Genomic DNA, 21,694 nt, shown 5'->3' with positions numbered 1-21,694 from the left:
CCTCAGCAGTGGCGTATCTACGCCTGTTTCAGGGGTGCTCTAGCCCCCCTAAAAGTGTATCTCAGCACCCCTGAATCAGGTTGCCACCCTTCCCGTAAAATAAGGAGTCGTCCCATATTTGGGTGTTAAATGTGCGTCCCATATTGAACCGATACATAACTGTCCGATAGAAACGCCTATCATACACAAATCAACACTAAGTTTAGCAATAATGACCAAAATAAAACACAGGAAATATAAAGGTCAGCTAATTGGTCGTGGCGGGAGCTAAAGGACCCCAGAACGCTACGGACCGACGCTGAACGTCAACGTTGCCTAGAGACGGACACTACGCAGCCGCGGTGAGCTGCTATCAACCCGCGTCTTTTTAAAACGTCCTCGACCAGATTCCATGTCCTTAGAAGCAAAAAAGCTTTTAAAAATACAGACGTGAGTGAAAAGACACGCATTATAAGCTGAACAATTTCAGAAAGGATGATACTGTGTACATCGAAAGACAAAAAAAAAAAAAAAAGTGTCCGTCATGGCGCAGTGTGCTGCTGTATATCAGACAGAATGGACCAGGAGAGGAACAGCAGACCCATCAGTACCTTAAGGACCAGAAATCAGCGTCTCTTCCTCCTCAATCATCTCCTGAGGTATATATGGTACAGAACATTTACCGGTAGTTATGATTGATTAAGTTTCTTATTGTGATTTTAGCTGACTATTGTGGTTTTATTCTTGGCTTAGGATGTCGAGTTTGGATGATATTTAATAAGTAATAGCAATAGCCAAAATAAGTGGTCATTTAAAGAACAGATCATACGAATAGATTAACAGTAAATACATAAATATTTTCTACATTACATTACTTTTTGTGTTTTATTCAGAAATGTTGATATATTTTATGAATAATTGTCCAGTGGCCATTTAATGTATTATTTCACTAATATTTTATTAACGCTAAGCAAAAATACACCAGACCTGCAGTCCAGGGGCGGATCTAGACGGAGGGGTTCTAAAGAAATTGTACTAAATAAATATCTTTCTAAATATTCAGTGGTAGATATTTTTTACTCACAATTTTCTTTTTAAGGTATTATTAAAAAATACATTAAACTTATTTTTTTTTAATAAAAATTAATTTAATGAATAAAAAATTATGGTACTGCTCTTTTAACTGCTGTATGATCACACTTTCCATCTACTAATTCAGACCTGAAACCTGAATCTCTGGAGACACAAGTGGCTCTTTGTTCACATTATTAAATAATGAAATATTGTCTAAAACACTGTCTGCTTCTGTGCTTTTTTTCTTATTTTTCAAATTTCCACGATAAGATCTGCACCATGCACCATGCTGTTGCATTGTTACAATTTGAGCCCTCCTTGACACATATCAAACATGATACTCATCATATTCTTCATTTAAAAAATTGAGAAATATGATTAAAATAGAATGATGTAATTCGAATTACTTCAATGAACCTCAAGGACATTGAAGTAATGTAGTAATGAAGTAAAGGTAACATTTAAATCTGAGACCCAATGAGGAAATGTCTTCCAAGAGGCTGTAGCAACATTTCATCACCAGGGGGCAACGTAAGACCAATAACTTCAGCAAAATCTAATTAGAACCAAGTGTTCAATTTGAAATTTAAATAATTTAGGGTAAGTGCATATACATCACTATATTTTCTTCTAGTATTTAGAAGTAACATTTTTGATATATTAAGAAAACTAAAAAGAAGTTTTTTAAATTTATTTATCTAACTGTTGCAAATACTAAAGGAGCCACTTTGTGTGTCTTTTTAATCTGTGACGAAGAAAGCAGAGCAAACGCTCTTTGTGAATTTTGTGACCCCATTTGAATATATGATGGAGTAGTCACCTTTTTTAAGTTCTCACTGGTTGTGTAAAGGTGCATAGAAACAAACAAAACCAGTTCTGAACAGGTGGCTTGCCGCATTTCAAAGTAAAAGTCTCAAACATTGTTTAAATGGCGCAGCCATAAATCTCTTTAGAACAGGGGTGTCAAAGTCAAATGGACGGAGGGCCAAATAAAAAATTTAGGTACAAGCCGAGGGCCGGACTGATCGAATGTTCATTGAAATTTTTTTAAATGACGCATATAGTCTAATGAACCTAATTGAACCTACTGAAAACCTAACAAATATATTGCAATATGATCAGATAAATAAAGCAATATTCTCTTATGGCTCTGTCAGTAATCTTTAATTTTCAACAGACACAACTGAAATATTTTTAAAATATAATTGGATTGAAATACAATAAAATAAAGTGCAAAAATCTATTAATCAAAAACAACACTTTCATCAAGGAGAAGTAACATGCAGTGAAAACAAATATTAAACTCAGTGTCCACCTTCCTTTTTGCCATTTTTGATGGGTATCTGAAAGTTAATTTTACAGTTATGCTGACGACTGCTGTGCTAATAACCAGTGGCGGAGCTAGACTTTTATTTCTGGGGGGGCCAATGGGGGGCCAGGGCTATCTGTAAGGGGTCCACTGACTATGACAATGACAATACAGTAAAAGTACTTTCATTCACATACTATATATAAATAAAGACTCATGAAATGAGATTTGCTCATGTAATTTGCAGTTTATTATCAATGCATGCCACACAAAGCATAAGTGGACATTAACCTCTAAATGACACCATTGTAACAAGACAAGACTTACAATGAGAATGCAGTGTCACACAGTTCACAATTACAATATCTCAAAAAAGAAGGTTGTATGTTATGGAAACTGTTATTTAATAGATGCTACATGTGCATTTTATTTTCGAACTTAATGCAGCTATGACCAAATGTACTGACTCCTAAACTATCATTGGTACAAGTACCAGTCGGTGAAGACCCAAATCATGACGAGAAGCACAAGACTTCTTCATGCACTCATAAAAGTAAAATCCTTCGGTTGTTGTGAGATGAAGCAAAATATGTTACAAAGTCATCCATGTTGAGGCCCCGTGCCCTCCTTGACTCTATGCTAAGTGTTCCAATGTGACTTAGCCTGGCATCACCAAGAATAGTCTTTGTACCAGGAGCTGTGAAAAGTTCTCTTTCTTGTTCCATGCTGAGTTCTGGGGAAGTTTGTCAAACTTGGCTGAACAGGGCCCTGTTCTTTTGACTTTGAAATATCTGGAATACAAACACAATGGTTATGTACACATAATTTACATGATCATTATGTCATGTAAATTGTGCAGCTACTAAGCAGGTCTTAGTGTAAGTAAAATTACCACTGGGTCCTTTTGGAAAAGCAAAAGGAGTGCTGGACACTGCTGAGAAGAGATCAGTGGTATCTCCTGCAATTGCCCCTTCTGGCTCATCATCATCCTGGTCAGGCGCAGAGCTTTCTGTGTTTTCAGACTCCTCCTTTGATGGAACTACGTTGTAAAAACAGTACATTAACATAATTGAACCAACAATTAAAGAAACACATTAGCAGAAGCCAGCAAGTAAAAATAACCTAAAACGGGGCAGGAATTTGACTGTTTCTGTAGATACTCTGACCTGGTGATGGTGGATTGGTGTTTGCCAGACTTTCTTTCTCGTGACTGTTCTCAGGACATGAGCTACCAGGACTGCTGATGTCAGAGCTGAACCCTGTTTGATCTGTGCCTGATTTGCTTCTTTTTATAAAGAAGCTGTCTATCCTGCCTCCCTGTCTTTTCATTCTCAACTGACCCTAGGAAAAAAAACAAGCCAGTCATGTTATGCCAAGTATAACTTCCTATTACTTAGTGTTAATAGATCCCCACTACCAGTGTGTAGGTCAGGGGAAACAGACTGTGGCTGTATGTTCAGCATTCAAACTTCTCAGCTACTGGACCGACTAACCTGTTTTTGTTCATGATCATTATCGACTTTATTTATAAAGCACTTTAACAGCAGCCAGAGCTGAAATAAAGTGCTAAACATCAGCGATAAGATAAAAGAAAACATAAAAGAAAATGACAAAGCTAAACACATAAGAATTTAAATAAATTAAACATTTCATGGAAAACATAATAAAGCAAAAAGAGTAACAGATTAAATTGTCACAAGTTCATGCCCTTTCCTAGGGGAAACGGAACCTCTAACAAAGTGTTGCCGTTTCATAGAAAATGTTTAGAAAAGAATTAGTAAAAATAGCAAATGTCAGTGGGGAACTTGTGTGGAGTTTTTTCACTCATTTTATAGTACAAGCTGGCTCCATTAGCATTACCTTTCACAGGTAAGAAAGAAAGAACACAATTTTATGAACAGAATTTCTTGACTTTGTGGTTAAACGACAGCTTCTGAGCCAATAAATATTTCCCATGTAATTATATTGGCCAGAAGTAACTACTCTGATTTTTATTTTCTTAGTATAGCTAACATTTTTCATTCTGTATAATTTTATTTAATGCGAGAGCTGATGATCCATTCTGTCTGATAACACATGCACCACGTTGGATACTTTTTTTTTTACTTCCCGTATTTATCCTCCCGACATTGTTCAGGCAGACGTGAGTGGTAAACACACTGAAACACGTCAGCGTCTTTACAATACTTTTTGCTTCTGCGTGCATTACGAGTCTGACTGGCAGACGTGACGTATCATAGGAACTGGCCGACTCGCTCACTAAGTCGGCGTCTACGTATGTCTATAGCTGTAGCATTGTTAGCTTGATGCTCGCAACTTATAGTAGTAACTCAACTACCAGAAACTATTTCCTGGCTGAGCACAAAATGTTTTTAACGGGGTTTTTTTATTGGTAGTAGTAAACCATTGTAAAACTTACCTTTGAAGTCAGATTATCCGTCTTGGAGTCAAATCGACTGTATTCCTCTTAGCTGTACAATATTTCTCTATCGTCTCTTCGCGGTTCTCCTTCTCTTCTTCTGTTGGGTCAACTCTGTTGTGTCCAAATGGTGTATCACAATAAACGTAAATGGTGCATATCGCCCCCTGCTGCTTTTGAGCAGTCACAACAGTCACAAGTGTCACAACCCATTGTGGTACATAGTGCTACCTACTGTGAAGGAATGACTGGGTGTCGTGACATGTCGATCATTTGGGGGGGCCGCTGGGGGGGCCAATCAGATGGCTGGGGGGGCACTGGCCCCCCCGGCCCCCCCTCTAGCTCCGCCTCTGCTAATAACCCTTCTAGACCGGACGTGTCGCCAGCGACACATCTAAATTTGCAGTACCGTAATTCCGCCACACGTAGCGCTAAGTGGAAAAATTCCAACGGTTTCTGAAAGGGGAGACGTTGCACTTTCCAGCAAGTATCGGGTTAATACGGTAACTTCGCAGCTGCAGCTGCAGAAAGTGTAATTAATCCGGGGGGCACTCGTTTAATAGACGGTATATTTCGGCAATAACTTGGTGGATATTGAAAGTTCCGGTTGTTATGGATACATGGGTAAGTACATCATCTCACAGAACATTTAAAGAACTACTTACAGTTCAAATAAGGAAGATATTTTTTTCAGACGGGGTGCCGGCTTGCTGCGGTCTGCGGGCCGGTTCTAATAATAAATCAAGATCATCCCAAGGGCCGTAAAAAATCTTCTCGCGGGCCGGATGTGGCCCGCGGGCCTTGACTCTGACATATGTGCTTTAGAACATCACAATGAAGACAAAACACATATTTCACTTTAAACAAAATCAAAATATAATCCATCAACTTCAGTGTATTTTGAAACAAACATCATCTTGTCATTAATTTAAAATTTTTCATAAATTATCTTGTTGCAATAGATTTAACCTTAATATGAGTATTGGTAGGCTGCTTCTAACAATTCATATCAAATAAATAGAACTGGAGTATTTTTTAAAAAAAATTATTCTTCACTTTTTCAAGTTCATCTGTAACAACAATCAGTCACTTAATAAAAGCTATTACCATCACATGCACATGTGGAGTTCAGTAAACAGTCAGATTAGACTAACATTGAAATTTTAGGCACAAAATTACAGCTGTCAGGTTTGGAATTACGCTCTAAGTAAAGTAAGTATTTATTCTTACTTTAAACAAAGTAAGAATAAATAGACAATTCCTCATGCTGTTAAGTACAGTTAAGGGTCTGTGATGCTGTATCTACTCCAAAGACCCAAGGAGATGACCTGAGATTTAATTAAAATTAAAGGTTGGATTTATCTGAAGATTTGTATTGTGAGTCAATGCTACTGGAATAAAACATTGATTTGTTTTCTGGCTTTTTACACTTTATATGGAGTTCCAATAACTTCTTATTTTCTTTTGGAAATAATATATTTATTTAATGGTTACAAACAGTCCCCCTTGAATAGAAAAGCTGTTTTATTTAGCATTTCACTATTTTGTGCTCTATGATGTTATTTAATTACTTATGAAAAGCTTTTAATTGGAATTGTATGTATTATTGTAAGTATTTTAAACATATATCTGTCTGGAAATAGGAGACCCAGTAGTTCTTACCCTAAATTATTTAACCACAGCAGACTTTTATTGTGGAAACCAGCTGGCGGAAGTTGATTTTCTGGTCTTGACAAGAGTTGAAGTTGGAATTGGTGTCTCGGCTTCTGTGTAGAAACTGTGCGGCTGTCAGAAGGAGAACAGGTCGCTGAAAGGAAACCCTTGCGGCTCCTGGTGGGCGGGCTGTGTTCATCGCTCCTAGAGGTTAGTTTTTTGGTTTTCAGCGGAGTTGGGTGTAGAACTGCGGGTTGGTGCTGCTTTGTTTCAATGGAAGAAGACGAAAAGCCGCACTTTGACTGAACGTCAGTGCACGACTGAACGCTTATCGGGAATGTTTCTTTGAAATGCCTCCTAACTGACTGACTGCCTCCCTGCTTGGCAATTAATGCCACGCTGACTATGAGCTTTATTCACATGAATGTAAATTAATTTGTATTTAGACGCGACTGTCTGCCCTTGGAATTGAGTGAGAAAGCTATAGGAAGCTGCTTCAATCATAGTCGGCCAGGATGATCTGATTGGAATACACGACACTATTCTTCCCAAAAACATTTCTTCATTTCATTATTCAGTTTAAAAAACGTTTCCAAAATAATAATAATAATAATTAATAAAAATAAAACAGAAAAACTTGCATACATCTAAATGCTATGCTTTGACTTCATATGCTATGCTTTGACTTCATATGTGAATGTGGAATCTGACTACTGTTTCAAGGAATGGTCTCTGACATATGCTTATTGTCATTTTATTCAACTGTTTTTTTTTTCTTTCTTGTTTTTATAAAAATCACCGAAGACAGAGGGTGCCCAAAGTTTGGCCCATGGGCCATTTGCAGCCCTTTGAACAAGTTTATGTGGCCCCAGTCCATAGTTCTAAGTACTTGTGATTTTAGCCCACATGACAAGAAGTTTTGACACCACTGCCTTAAAGGAGAAGTCTGTAATTCGGTCACTAGCGTGTGACAGTGTTGTGAAGTATCAGCAGTTTTATGCAACTATGGGTCAGAAATCATCTTATTTTAGAGGTTTTATTAATTGATTTGAGCTGTCCTTTTTCCAGGGTTTATGGTGTTCTAACAAACAACTTCAGCATTGTTTCTCCAAATGTTTTTTTTATTTTATTTTTAAAACAAACAAGATACATAGATTTTATTAAGGGTTTTCTTGAGTAAAAATTAGACATGCAGGTTAACTGCAATGCCTACAACCGCAGTAATATTTGAACAAGTGCAAATTAGCAAGTAACAACCCACTTGTTTTGTAGCCATTAAGATTCCGTCATAATTTTGGTCTCAGCTGTCTTTGCATCGCATCGTAATTGGTGGAGTTCGTTTAAATTGTTTGGTTTCATTCAAAGTATTGTCCATACATTTCCAATAGAGTTTAGTTTATTATTTGGCTACAATGACAAAGTTTTAAAAAACTTGCAGTATAGCTTTCAAACTATAGAACATTATGACAGCTGTCAAGCATGGTGGGGAAAACATGATGCTGTGTAAACCTTCAAATTCTCAAATCAGGTAGATGGCCAAAACTTGAACCCACTTGGTTGTTCCAACAGGACAATTTTCCGAAAAAGACATCAAAACAGCTTTTGAAGAAAGCACACATTAAGCTTTCTGAATGGTCTTTTCTAAAACCTGACTTCAGTCTTGTTGAAAACATAGGAAATGTGCTTCAAATCAATTTTAATGGCAAAGAAAAAATCAACCAACCTTAAAATAATAATTCAGTTAAGAAAAGTTGTAAAAGAAAAATGCTTGAATTCCAGGTGCTGAGAGACATTTGACCAAATATTTCTTCAGGTATATGGAATTACTCAATTGCATATTTTAGAGGTACTAATTCTAAGTACTTTGAGGTACTTTCAGCATTGTGATCTTGACCTTTTTGGAAACAGAGAAAATCCACAATAAACTAAATCTCGTGCACCGAATTTTAGTTTTTAAAAACCATCAAAGTTTCTTTTTGGATGATCACTTCATCCTGCGATCGGAGAAGTTGAAGTGTATCAATACATGAGTTAATCTGGATTTCATGCCCAGGATCAGCCTCTCCGATCGGCACTGCATTGAGTCGGCTCCAGTCAGCCAGAACAAGCATACCGTACCACCCTCACTCCCCCGCTGTTATGGCTTAATGTTTCTGTTGGGAAAACCTCCACTCAGTTCAGTACCTCTGTTCCCCATTTGCTGCTTCTGCTCTAAAAATTATGTCTGTAAATGAGAAGGTTATTGATGAGATGTAAATAAGCAGCAGCTGTCATAAGGTGATTATTGTTGCTGAATGAACGTGTCAGTCAGAAGGAGCTTGGTCAGAGTAAATGGCTTATAGGTCATAGGTTGGATTGGTTAAATCCTTATTAAATGGCGTTTCTAATGGGGTTTCTAATCATTAGTTAGTCTAACTAATGGTTTGCTGTTGATTTGATATCATTAGTTGTAACTACTGTAGCCTTGTTTACTACCAAGTAGTAACTGATCAGTGCTGCAATCAGAAAACATCAGTTTTAACAGATAACTTTTTCCTTTTCAGGAAATCAGGATGCTAAATTTCATTTTAAAATTATGTTTATTTGCTATGTTGCAAAGTTTAATAGTGGCTTGTGTCTGCACATGTGACACAACAAACTTCAATTCAATTTAACACATAAAAGTTTAGCCCAAAAAGAAATTATGTGTTGTCATAATTCATATTATCCAAGTATCTTCAAAGAGTTGTTGTGGATCATGAGGCTGTGGGCAGGAAAGATTTATGGTAGCAGTCAATCTTGTAACAAACTTAAAGAAACCTCTGAGTTAAAACACTGTTACTGACAGTAACAGTATTCAACAGAAATAACATTAGGTTTTGGTAAACCCTGCCAATCCACTTTATTTAGGTAAGAACTGACCTTGCATACATGCAAGATGTTCCAGCTGAAACCTGCTTGTAAAAATCCAGAGAATTTGTTTAATTTTCTCTGTCCTCCATCATCAGAAATTATTTTCTTTTCAGAACCAACACTTAAATATATTTATAGGTTCTAGCTTTAAGACATTTTTACATTTTCCTCTATTTGAACACCAGCTGATATGAAGTGTCCACTGGCTCTGCACTGCTTCTGGTTTGCAATATTCTACTGTACTGTGCTATTTGTTATTTCGCAGAAATATTTCAAGGGCTCTTTGTGGGATGGCCTTTCCTCATGACTTTGACATTGAGAGAGAAAAGATAACATCTACTTTAAATTGCAAACCACTACCTCATCTCAAATTGTTTATTGTTAAATTGAAGCTTAATGCCACAGTTGGTCATGTTTGTGACCCTTAGACAATTTGGGTTGCTTTCCTTTCCTAAAACAGAAAACTGACAAAAATATTTGAAGTATTCTCTAAATTGGTCTGGCCTAAAGGCAAAAGAAAGTTTGAGTTTTAGTGCAAAAATAAATATCGAAAGCTAAGAACTTTCAAATTTCACTCAGAAAAAGTTGAGCTCTTTTATTTTATTTTTTTTTAAGATGGCATTCACGATAGAGCTTCTGAACCTGAGCCGAATTTTAAATTTGACTTTGATTTTTTTTTTTTTTTTTTTTAATTCTTAATTTATCAGATCAGATATTAAGGATAGACTTTTAAGCCTAAACTTATTGGTGTTGGAATCAGCTACAGTCTACATAATATTTACTTCTTATCTCGGTTGATGTTTCCATGAAGAAAAAAACAAAACAAAACAAAACTTCTTTAGTGTTTGGCTACTGCTTTCAAGTTTTGTCTGACTTGTTGATTATGACGCGTCCTAGCTCATCATCTCCACCAGACAATTTTCAGAAAGCGTTTGGCCTCCTGCATGAGAAACTTGGCGCTTTGCTGTGGAGGCTGTAAACTGAAGTGTGTCAGTAGTGCTGTGGAACGGTTTTCTGGGACAGCTGACGATGTCTGAGCCATATGATCTGACCGCGGCGTACAGAGCCGTTCACCCGACACAGACCGGAAGCAGCAGTCTCTTTGACCATCAAGTATTAAAAACAATTTGGAATAGGAAATCCCTGACTAACCAGGTCATCAAAATAATTTGCACATCTTATTTCACTTGTTCAAGACTCGCACAAAAAAAGTAATAACAAAGATGCGCTAATTAATCAGACAGAGACTAGTGTCTGCCATTTTACCCTTGATTGGCTTGGATCAGTGATTGGTTTGTTATAATGTTAGAAAAGCTTGATTTTTCTTATTTTCATTTAATTCTAGATTATTTTGTAAATGACTCAATTTTACTATAAATGTAATTTTGATGGGCTGCATGGTTAATCAGATGGTAGCACTGCTGCCATCCACCAATAAGGTCCCAGGTTTGAATTCTGGCCTTTCTCCATACAGCTTGGATGTTCTCCCTTTGTGTGAATGGATTTTGTCCAGGTACTCTTGCTTCCTCCTACAGTCCAAAAACATGGCGGATAGGTTAATCAGTCTTCTAAGCTGCCCGAAAGTAATAGACTGCTGACATGTCCAGGGTGGGCTCCGCCTCTAGCTCAAGTGACTACTGGAGACCGGCATAAGCCCAGTACACCCTAATCAGTTCTGATTAGTCTCAGTGTGCATGTTGTCTTAGTGCTGCTACTTTTTTTTTTCTCAGTTGCCTTGATATTTGAAATCAAATTGGCACCAAATCTTTCTCCCTTCATTCATGGAATGCTTCTTTGCCTTCATCTTTTCATGTAGCTCTGCTGCCGACCCTCTTGATTTTAATCTCGGACTCTTTTATGCTGGTGTTTACTCCTTATCGGTGGCTTGATGCCTCTGGCCCGGGGGGGACTAGTTGCACAAGCTGTCACTTCCTGGAATAAGCTTTTGACTTATAAGGGGGTGTTGCTGCATGTATGAGCTCCGGGGTGGGGGGAGAAGCAGCAAGACAAAAATACACCAGGGAGCCAGACTTCACCGTCACTGGCTGACCAGATGGGCTGCTGTCAAATGAGAAAGGCCAAGTTGAGTTTCAGGGTGTGAGAAGATTTTCTAAAGGTTGAGATCCAACAGCCGAATGGAGATTTCCGCATGGAATCTGTGGATTAACCCTTTTAACTTTTAATGTGAGACTCAATTAAATAATTTTATGATGATACCATTAAAGATATTGTAAGGCTAAAGCTGAGTAGACGTTGTATTTCTGCATTGGATTGGGAAAGGACTTAGTGACACTGAAATGGATATGTTCAGTCCAGTTCAAGGAACAAGCTTTAAATATTTTAGGTTAATTGTGACAAAAAGATTTAATAAACAGCCTTTTAGCACAAAGAGGTTTTATATCCATTCAGATCCAGGTTAAAAAACAAATGCTGGCCAAATTAAATAAAGTAGCTTAATAATCATCCAGAAAAACTAGTAGTATAGTTGTTGAGTTTATCTGGAACTATCCTCTGAAAGGGGCGAATGTTTCATTGATCAAGGCAGATTTGTCTCGTTTAATCCATATACCTCTTACATTTTGTGGATGGAGTAATGCAGCCTTGAAATTAGAACAAAACATTTTGAACAATAAATTTGCAGCCTTTCAGCTAACCTTTAGCTGCTGTCAAAGTTTATTTATCCTACAGATTTATAGATTTTTAGAATTCGTTTACGTCAAGGTGAAATTCTCGTCCGTCTTCAGATGTTTATGTTTGGTGTGTTTTGGTTTTCCTCTGGAAATTTTGATTCTTGTGACAAACGTAGCGAAGTAAACATGAGACACAGTCACCCCAGGGGTCTAATACTCATTAGTGCCCATGAAGGTCCAAACCTGCTCCTCAAATTGGTTTGAAATTGGATCTGAACCAACAAGGAAGTCTAGACTGTACACAGTCTTGAAACTTTTAAAGCACTGACTTGGGTCATTTGAAGTGGTTAAATGTTACAAGCAGCTAATCTTTTGTACCTGCTGATCAAACTGGTCGCTTAAGGTCAAGAAATCCTCAACCCCACTGTATTTTTGTGGACTAATTTCCGTGCAATGGTCCTGTGAGCTCTGTGGCATTTAGTGTCACAACTGTTGGCAGGATGAAGATGTAATCCAACCTCAAACTTCTGCACTGTGCGGTGTTAATGCTGTGAGGATTAAGGGTCTGATTTCAGGGCTCACATGAACCAATTAAAGCCTCTTTCAACACAACCAGACATATGGCCTTATGTGATCTGTGTCATTAGAGGTGCAGAGTCTTGGGTCAACTAAAAGACAAATCTTGCCCAAGAGAAGTTCTGCCTCATGTCAACTTATAATGACTTTTGAAGGATGCAAACATTTTAGGATTTAGTTTCTTTCAAATTTTGTATCTAAGCATCCAGTGGTCAGCACTTGATCATCACTTTGTCAGGTTTTTGAAGAGCCTTTCAAAGATTTTCTTTGAATATTGGCCACTTTTTCACTCATTTTCAGTCCAGTACTTGACTAATTTTCAGTTAAATGTTTTTGTTAATTTTTTAAAATTAAAAGCTATATTTGTTAGTTTGCACTAATTGAACCTGATCTTCTCTTTGGTAAGAACACCATAGGTACGTGAACATACTTGCAAAGAACATATTTTAATATATTCATATTTAAAATGTCGTCCTTGAGGCCAAAGTGAAACTGAAATCAAATTCAATGTTTGTGCACAAACTTGCCAAGTAAAGCTGTTGGCAAAGTAAAGAATCAAGACCATTTTTAGGCATTTCAAGAAATTCTGGCCAATTGAAATAATTATGCAAAGAAAAATGATGCAGGATTTTTGCATAGTCTTGTATATGTCCATAAAAGGCTTGAACCAGCCTTGGATGATGCCTTATATGGTCAGCACCAATTAAAATAAAAATACTTTCCTTTTACAATCATTTACAGCCTTTGAGGTCCCTCGTGCAAGATGCAACCTTTGTACCAATGACGACAATCCACACCATGGCCTTAATTGTAAAACTGTTTTTAAAGAAATAGTTCCTGAGTTATGACAAAATCCATAAAAGGATTGGCCGAACTCGGCCTCTTGAGTTGATTAGTTGTCGATTACAAACATTATCTTGCCTCTTGGATATTTAAGAGCCGTTTTAGCTGCATACTTAATTCAGAGATCTCAGTGACTTGCACAGGTTGTTTGAGAGCCAACAACTCATTTTAAACTGTTGAGTATTGCTTGTTTTCTTACCTAGTGTTTTGGTGGCAATGTTGTTCATGTAAGCTGCTTGTTCAGACAAGAAGTGACTGCTCAGAGTTGTCAGGTAAATATCAAAATGTATGATGTATAGATTTAAAACTAAAATAAGAGCACAAGTTTGGATTGGTGATTAGAATATATGCTAACGCAGCTCTGACTTGCTCTTGTTTGTGTTTGGCTATGCCACGATTCTTTCCAGCATCTGAATTTGAGTCTCTTGTTGTGTGAATTGGTTCTTGTGTACCTGTGTGTAATTCTACTCTGCACATTTTAAATTGTTGTGGTCTGCAAGAGTCGCCTACCTTTTTTGCATCTGATGAATTGAACTCAATGGAAATATTCCTGTCCTTTTCCCACTTTCCTGATTTTAAAAGTGAGGAGGACAGATTGTAATCCAGATCATGTCTATGCACCTTGTACCATAAACCTATTTGCGTAGACTGCTTGGTGGTGTGGTGGTTATTACTGCTGCTGCCCAGTAAGAAGATCCAAGGTAAAAATCTTAGGTGGATCTTTGGATTTTGAATAGATTGCCACATCTAGAGTTTCTGCGAGTGCTCAAGCTTCATCCTGTACTCTTTAAATTCATTAGATTAATAAGATTAGTTAGTTGATCTCTTCAATTTGTCCTGAGACACAAGAATGTGCATAGTAGTTGTCTCTCTCTGATGGCTTTGAAATGGATCCTACTTAATCACTAATTGGTGTCTGGCTGGCCAAGACCATACACACGGTATGTGAAGTTTTAATGCAAAAGTTTTATTTTGATTCTAGCCACCGACTGTTTCAAGGGTCCTGCTAAAGTTTTTTTTTTTGTTTTATGACTTGTAGCATCTCTGCTAGAGTTGGCTGATAATGTGTAACAAAATATGCTCCAAATGTTAAGGCATGGCAAGGCAACATTTTTTACATTCCACCATTCATACCATTCATAGAGCTTTAGAGGGCATCAAACAAGAGACAAAAAGGAAATAACAAGCATAAAGTTATTGCTTAACATAAAAATATTAAAATGTAGATATTAAATGCATCAAGGAAACAGAATTTTTTAAATATTATTTGTCAGCTAAAATGTGAAAACCCATTATTGGATCTCTTTAATGAAATATGTTACCTTCATGCTTTTTAATTCCTTTTTTCCTTTTAATATCTTAAACACTGTTGCATGGGAATTTTAGATCAAACTTTTCAGTTTACGTGCAGCCACAGAGGGCTAAGTTCATGTTTTTATATTCTCTCACATTAATGACCCACTTTTCTGTGCTGTGGTTTGTCCCCTGAGAAAAAACAAATATGTAGATGGGAGTGTGGTCCCTCTTACAGACCCTTATCTGAAGGTTAAGTATGGGTGTGTCTCTTTCAGCTGTGGACCAGGCGATTTGGTTTAAAGATATTCAGAAAAACAATTTTTGCTTCTTTTCCAGAAATGCTTTTCAGTGCTGCCAAAAACAAGATTTTTTTTTTTTTTTTTTATGACTTGGGAGGATTTACAAGATGCACAAGTATTCGGAAGTGTTAAGTGTTTTAACTTCAAATTGGAAATTGCAATCTTAAAATATTGTAAACATTTGCCAGTATTGCAGATTCATTCCTTTTCTGACCCATTAAAAAAATCACAATATGTTGCTGGTTTATAAAGTACTTTGCAAAAGTGTTTATGCAATGAACTTTTGTCACATTACAACTACAACAATCTATATGTTCAGGTTTTATGTGATAGACCAACACAAAGTAATGCGACATTGAGAAGTGTACAGAAATGGATATGTGGTTTTCCTTTTCTTTTTTTCAAATAAATTTCCCAAAAGTCTTCCATGCATTTGTATTCAGCTATGCTTTTACAACTCTTTGGGCATATACAATGACTGTTCCAGCTTTTCACATCTAAAGAGAGACAATTTGCCATTCTAGTTATATGATTAGTGACATAGTTTTGCTGGAACTTGAACCTTCACCCCAGTATGAAGTCTTTTGCAGTCTCTTACGGGTTTGCTACTAGCTCCATCCATCTTCCCATTAACTCTGACAAACTTCCCTGTCCATACTGAAGAGCAGCATCTGAGAAGGTTGTTCTTCCCCAACTGGGCTTGACCATGCAGATTGTGTTTACATTGTGATGTACATGCTTTGTTCAGAGGTTGTACAAACCTTCAGTTTGACCTACAAAGTCTGTATGCAGGTTACATGCTTGGCTTTTTAGTTAAAAGTTGAGATTATAATGCTTGATTTATTTTCTTTTTCTTATGGGCTTCCAATTTTTTTGGCTCTTGTGGCCTTTATTTGACAGTAAATTGACAAGAAAGTGGGTAATTGGAGAAGGGGGAAGACGTGCAGCAAAGGTCACCAGTCTGGGAATCGAACCTGCGACAGCAAGGACTAAGACCCTCCATATGTGGGTTGTGCTTAACCCCTGCACCGCCTGAGCACCCCTGAATCAATGGTTTAATAGATTCTTCATTTCTTTTTGGAATCATGGCTGCAGTTTGTTGGAGCAGCAGTCCAACAAACTAAATTGAAAGAGAGCATAAAAGTGAAGCAGAAAGTGAATGGCCTAATATACAGCTTTAGTTATCTGAAATTACCCTAAAAGCATGTTGTTATTTTTTGTTCCCTGATCACAATGATCATTATGGCAATTTTTTGTTGAAATGTGTTTTGACCTTGTCAATGGCTGATGTTAAATATTAAACAGTAGTTCCTTCATCAGTTAAAGTTGGTTGTGTGCTGCATTTCTTTTTGAGACGAGGAGGCTCGTACTCCAAACTTGCACATTTTCTTACTTATTGAATTCAGTCCAGAGTAAATCAAGACTAAAGCAAAAGCATGTATGGGCCAAGACCTGAACTCTCTGCAGACATGCTTAAATTCCAAGAATTTTATAACCTCTGCTATGTGAATGTAATATTTCTCGTTTCAGTTTTCCCATTGTCATTCCTTCTTGCAGTTGTGTCTGTATTTTTCCTCTCTCTGGGAAATCCCATCAGTCTGGGGAGGAACTTGTTGACTCAGCTTTGATCTTCCTCTCAGTGCTCTAAAAAACAGGCTGTCGACAGCTCTGAGTTGCTGTGAGTGATTAACCTACAATGAAAATTATTAATCATTTCAACCGAGTGCCATACTATGTGAAATCTGTAATGTTTACTAAATGCTGTTAAAGATTTATTAGTTTAGCTGAATATTTTTTTCTGTTTGTGCACTCAAGTCTGAATTTGTGACCAATAAGCAGCTCACTCATAATATAGCAATAAGAGCCAAAATAGAAATAATAAAAAAAAAGAATCTAAAGTGATTGGGGGCAAAAAATTTGATTCTGTCCTTGCATAGAGATTGTAAATATGATGAAGATATCATATCAAGTTACTTTTTATAGTTTTCTCAGTTTTTTCTTGCATCATTGTAGTTGTTATCCCAGCAATCCAGACTTTGCTCTTCTCATCCAATGTTTGATCTTCCAATGTGGATATCAGTGTAAAGGGTGGAAACAAAAATACTACTCTGCTTTTATTGTAGATTTTGTTTTGTGTCTAAATTCCCATTAAAACATTTAGACTATTTTCCACCATACAGAAATGACAGGGCCCTATCTGTACATTATCTCTGCTTTGGCAGATTGTCAACACGTTTGCTGGCATCATGTTGAATGTTACTCGCAGCATTAAATGAGAGACGTGTTACAGTTCACACCTTGTTTCTGGCAGCTTCCCAGGTTGTAAAAAATTTGATTAAATTGTGGAGTCATTACGAGTGAATTGTCTCTTTGTTTGTGATCCAAGGACACAATTTTCCTGCTCTATTTGTCACTTCTACGCTTCAGTTATTTGTGCCTTGGGCTTTCTGAAACTGGTCTCGGATCTATAAAACATGACAGATTGCATCTTTAACAACCTGATTTCTGATGTCCACAAAGCTTCTTTAGATTTTCTTTGTGCACCAGGACATTTTCTTTCTTTTCTACCGTTGATGTGGTGTGCTGCCAGACTTCCTTTAAACATGAGTGAGACTGGAAGCTGCTTCAAGTGAAAGGTGGTTTAAGCTTTCCTTTGTTGCCTTTTAAAACCTGGTTTAGTAAATATGAATCCTATTACTCATTTTTCATCACGGAGTATTTACAAGTTGAATATTAAAAAAAGTCTCAAATATAGACTTTTTGAGATTTTGATGGATTAATTAATTGTGCAAAGAGAAATTTTAAATTTGATGCCAAAACTATGTGCCAACATATTGCACTTTTCTCTTCTGGTGAATGAGCTAAACTAACTTGTATTGCATAAAAAAAGAACTTTAAATAAGAAGGAATTGTTTTTAAGAAGCTATTAACTACAAAATTAAAAAAAATTCACAACCTGTTGACAATATCTCCAAAAAACATCATTTTGAGAATCCTTTGTTTGTTTGTTTTTTCTGGACTGTAGACAAGTAGCTGTGCGACTGGTGATTGGTAAAAGTGTTATTGCAAAGAAAGTGTCCTAAAGACCTTATAGGAATATTTATCTGAAAAACTGTTTCTTCTTGGCTAACATATGGACCTGGAGCCCATAAATAACCTGGCATGCTGAAAAGCATTTGATGCTTGTGGGAATTGGTGGCTGTTTTGTCCTATTTAAAAGAGGCTTAATGTGGAAGCTGCATTATGCAAACCTCCTTGTATGCATGCACTGACACCCGGTACCTTCTGGTATTCCTAACATGCTATGTATAAATATAAATCCTCAAATGATGTCAATATCTTCTTTCCTGATATTGCATAGCAGCTGTTATCTATTGGCTGAAGTATTTTTGTGCTAGGAAAATGTTCTCCTTGTGCATGCGTGGGTTCTCTCCGGGTTCTCCGGCTTCCTCCCACAGTCCAAAAACATGACTGTCAGGTTAATTGGTTTCTCTAAATTCTCCCTAGGTGTGAGTGTGTGTGTGAGAGTGTTGTTTGTCTTGTATGTCTTTGTGTTGCCCTGCGACAGACTGGCGACCTGTCCAGGGTGAACCCCGCCTCTCGCCCGGGACGCAGCTGGAGATAGACACCAGCAACCCTCCCGACCCCATTTAGGGAAGAAGGGTGTTCAGATAATGGATGGATGGATGGACATAGGGCCATAATAACTGAAATCATAATGTAAAAAGTACCTTTTGTATTTTCTTAAGTTATGTTCTCTAATATTAGTTTGATCTGAATATCTGAAATATAAAACTAAAGTAAAAGTTATGTGATGGAGCAATCTGTTTTTATAAAAAAGTATAATGCATAAAACTGTTTTTTGCGTGTTTTTGTTTTGTCTTTATTTTTATTTTACCAAATGCAAAGCCAAATGGTAAAACAAACTACTCACTATTTGTTGGACTGGAAATCGTGGAAGCTTTCAGTTTCAATGCATTTAAATATTTTACACTGACAATACATCCAATACTTGAAAAGTTGATCACCTGTTAGAACAGATTACACTGATTACTATTGATTTATTTGTTTATTTTTTTGCTTTCAAATTAGAAAGTCATTTGTTACCTAAGCTAAATGCATAGCCCAGTATGTTGGCATTTAGTCTGATTAAATCAGCTGAAATTATTTTTAACTGATCCACTAAACAATTCACACAAAGTATTGTATCAAGGTAACGCATTCCTCCAAAAGTAGGTCGGTTCCTCCTAATGACTCCAAAGGCTCTTATTTTCATGCAGAAAATGCACAATGGAGCCAAGCATAATTATATTTACTTAGTTCCTGTCTCAAACTAAAGTGAAGAGAACTTGATGCACCAACAAATGTGGAAGAAAATAATACATTTAACCACTTCCTGTTGAAAACTCCCAGTGCACACCCTCCCTGATGTTGAAACATAAACAAAAAAAGCTCCCAAGATTGTGCTCATTCCCAGACCCTTCTAGCCTCGAAATGCACATATTTCTTTTTTTTTCTACATTGACTAGTTGATTACGGTTACTTATATTAAGTCTGATGATCAGAGATGGCCAGATATAGGGTGACATGTCCCTAAGCATTCACACCAGAAATTTTTAAAAATTGTATAAAAATTTTTTCAAAGGAATTAAATGCTAGACAACAAATTTCAGTCAGCATTTGGGAATACAAAGAGGAAAGATGTGGAAGCTTTTTATCTTTGCAGGGCTTGGCCGTACATGAAAGGTCCGAGGCGTGTCAGTTTGTAAAAAGCGTAATAGTAACTGAGACGCTGCTGTGTGTTGCCAAACTGTTAGGAAGCTGAGACCTGAGAGCCCCACTGGGCCACTCAAGGACTCTGAGAAAGTGCAGGTTGCTCTCTGATCACCGCAGAATAAAAGAATCAACCAGGTGTTGTTTTCCTTCTGCACGCACAATCTACCACAAGGGGACCTTGGACATTCTTCATGATCACAAGTCTGTCGAGATTACCAGCAGTGTTATCTGTGTTGTCCGAGAGAAACTTGGCCTCTCTACGCTTGTACTATGAAGCAGTTTCCATGAGTGTAAAAGAATAATGCCGGGAGGTTTCTAGCAAATGTGACCTGGTGCTCACCTCCAAATGAGACGTCATTCAGGAAATGTTTGACTCTGGCTGTGGATAATTCAAGCCTGTTGTTGGGTGGAGTTTGAGAATTGAAAATAATCCCTTATTACATGTTCCGAGTCAGGCCTGAAAAGCCTGAGGAAAATATTAAATATTAGTTTTCATGTCTGGATAAGTTTGGGAAATAGAAACTGGACATAAAGTAATGCTTTTCAGACTCTGTTCTTTAACATACTTTTTAAGAAATAAACCTTGTGCTTTTTGTATTGATTTGTATATTTGTGATTTACTTGTATGGTTGTAAAGTGAATGTTTACCAGTTTGTTACATAGATGACTTAGTTAGGCAAAAAGGATAAAAATCAGGAAAATATTTATGGTAGATTGGGGAAATAAAAATCTCTCATGTTTGTGAGAATGACACTGTTTTTCCTTGAAGAAACAAAGCATCTAGTCTTTGAAGGGAACAGTTAGTATTATCTGTATCTATATTTAGTTCCTCGACAATTTGCCGCTGGTGTAAAATTGTAGCTGTGTGACTGTGAAAATGATTATTTCGTTCTGTATTATTGGAGTGTTTGAGCTTCTCCCATGACTGCTCAGCTGATCTCCACCCAGAGCATAAATCTGTCCTAATCCTGTCAGGTATTCAGTGGAGCTGCAGAAGGAAAACATTTCTTAGTTCCAGAGAAAAATATGTTGACAATAATTACTGTTGTAAAGCAGCAGGTTTGTTGATATCAGGTGAAGAAGTTGGGATATAAAATTGGTCAAAGTAGCAAAACATTGGATAGGGAAAGTTTGGAATTGTGAGCCACAAAGCTTGGCTCAGAAAAAGGACTTTACTAACATAAAAAGTATTTTAGTAAAATCCTCTTTACTAAATGTTTTTATATTTAAAAAGATAAAAATATATTTATTTTTCACAATTAGTTATTATTTTTGCTTGAATCCTTCTACAACTAAATGATAAAAGTTCGAAACTGTAGCAACAAACACAAAATCCTAGGGATTGGTTAATTTTATTTACCAAATGCAGCTATCAGTAAGTTTTACTTTTGACGTTCATCAGCACTCCAAGTATAAAGGTACTAAGCATCAGACATAAGTTTGCAAATCTTAATAGTTGTCCTCTACACAACAATGCTACTTGCCTTGTATTTTCTCTGACGGTTTTTTCTTCTTCTTCTTGCTCCAGAGACATTTAAGCGTGAAAGGATACCGCAGCTAAGACTTCAGTTCTAGCAGTGGGGAGCAACAGAAACTCGGGACGAGTCACAAAGGGACGGAGGAGGCAAAGTTCTCAAGGAACTGGGACTCTGTTGCAATCAGAGCAGATGGGCGAGACGGAGGATGAGCGGACGGCTCAGGCCAGCCAGCTCTTTGAGAACTTTGTCCAGGCGTCCACATGTAAAGGAACCCTGCAGGCCTTCAGCATCCTCTGCAGACAGCTGGAGCTGGATCCTTTGGACTACAGCAACTTCTTCGGCTCCTTGAAGGCAGCAGTCAGCTCCTGGAAAGTCAAGGCCCTGTGGACAAAATTAGACAAACGGGCACAGCAGAAAGTGTACAACCAGAATAAAGCCTGCCAAGGAACAAGGGTAAGACCATGTTGCTG

The 21,694-nt window shown here is 37.2% G+C and overlaps 1 protein-coding gene and 1 long non-coding RNA gene across 11 annotated transcripts in view; one reads left to right on the top strand and one right to left on the bottom strand.

The window, feature by feature from the left end:
- Positions 1 to 2,464: 2,464 nt before the first annotated feature.
- Positions 2,465 to 5,098, bottom strand: LOC122835005. Its single transcript, XR_006371254.1, has 3 exons — positions 4,782 to 5,098; positions 3,255 to 3,401; positions 2,465 to 3,153 (listed from the first exon to the last, which is right to left on the bottom strand). It is a non-coding gene; the product is annotated as an uncharacterized LOC122835005 (long non-coding RNA).
- A 1,416-nt stretch (positions 5,099 to 6,514) lies between these two features.
- The window catches only part of mical2b (microtubule associated monooxygenase, calponin and LIM domain containing 2b), a 58,105-nt gene continuing 42,925 nt past the window's right edge, over positions 6,515 to 21,694 (top strand). For 9 of the 10 annotated variants that reach the window (XM_044123673.1, XM_044123672.1, XM_044123671.1 and 6 more), the window contains exons 1-2: positions 6,523 to 6,644; positions 21,275 to 21,677. In XM_044123673.1, the coding sequence (XP_043979608.1) occupies positions 21,414 to 21,677 (264 nt within the window). In that variant the 5' untranslated portion in view covers positions 6,523 to 6,644; positions 21,275 to 21,413. Of the gene's footprint in view, positions 6,645 to 21,274; positions 21,678 to 21,694 lie in introns of all 10 variants that reach the window. The other variant, XM_044123670.1, reaches the window with a different exon arrangement.

The sequence above is a fragment of the Gambusia affinis genome, linkage group LG08 (genome assembly GCF_019740435.1).
Source record: "Gambusia affinis linkage group LG08, SWU_Gaff_1.0, whole genome shotgun sequence".
Classification (NCBI taxonomy): Eukaryota; Metazoa; Chordata; class Actinopteri; order Cyprinodontiformes; family Poeciliidae; genus Gambusia; species Gambusia affinis.
This window is presented reverse-complemented; position numbering and strand designations above follow the sequence as displayed.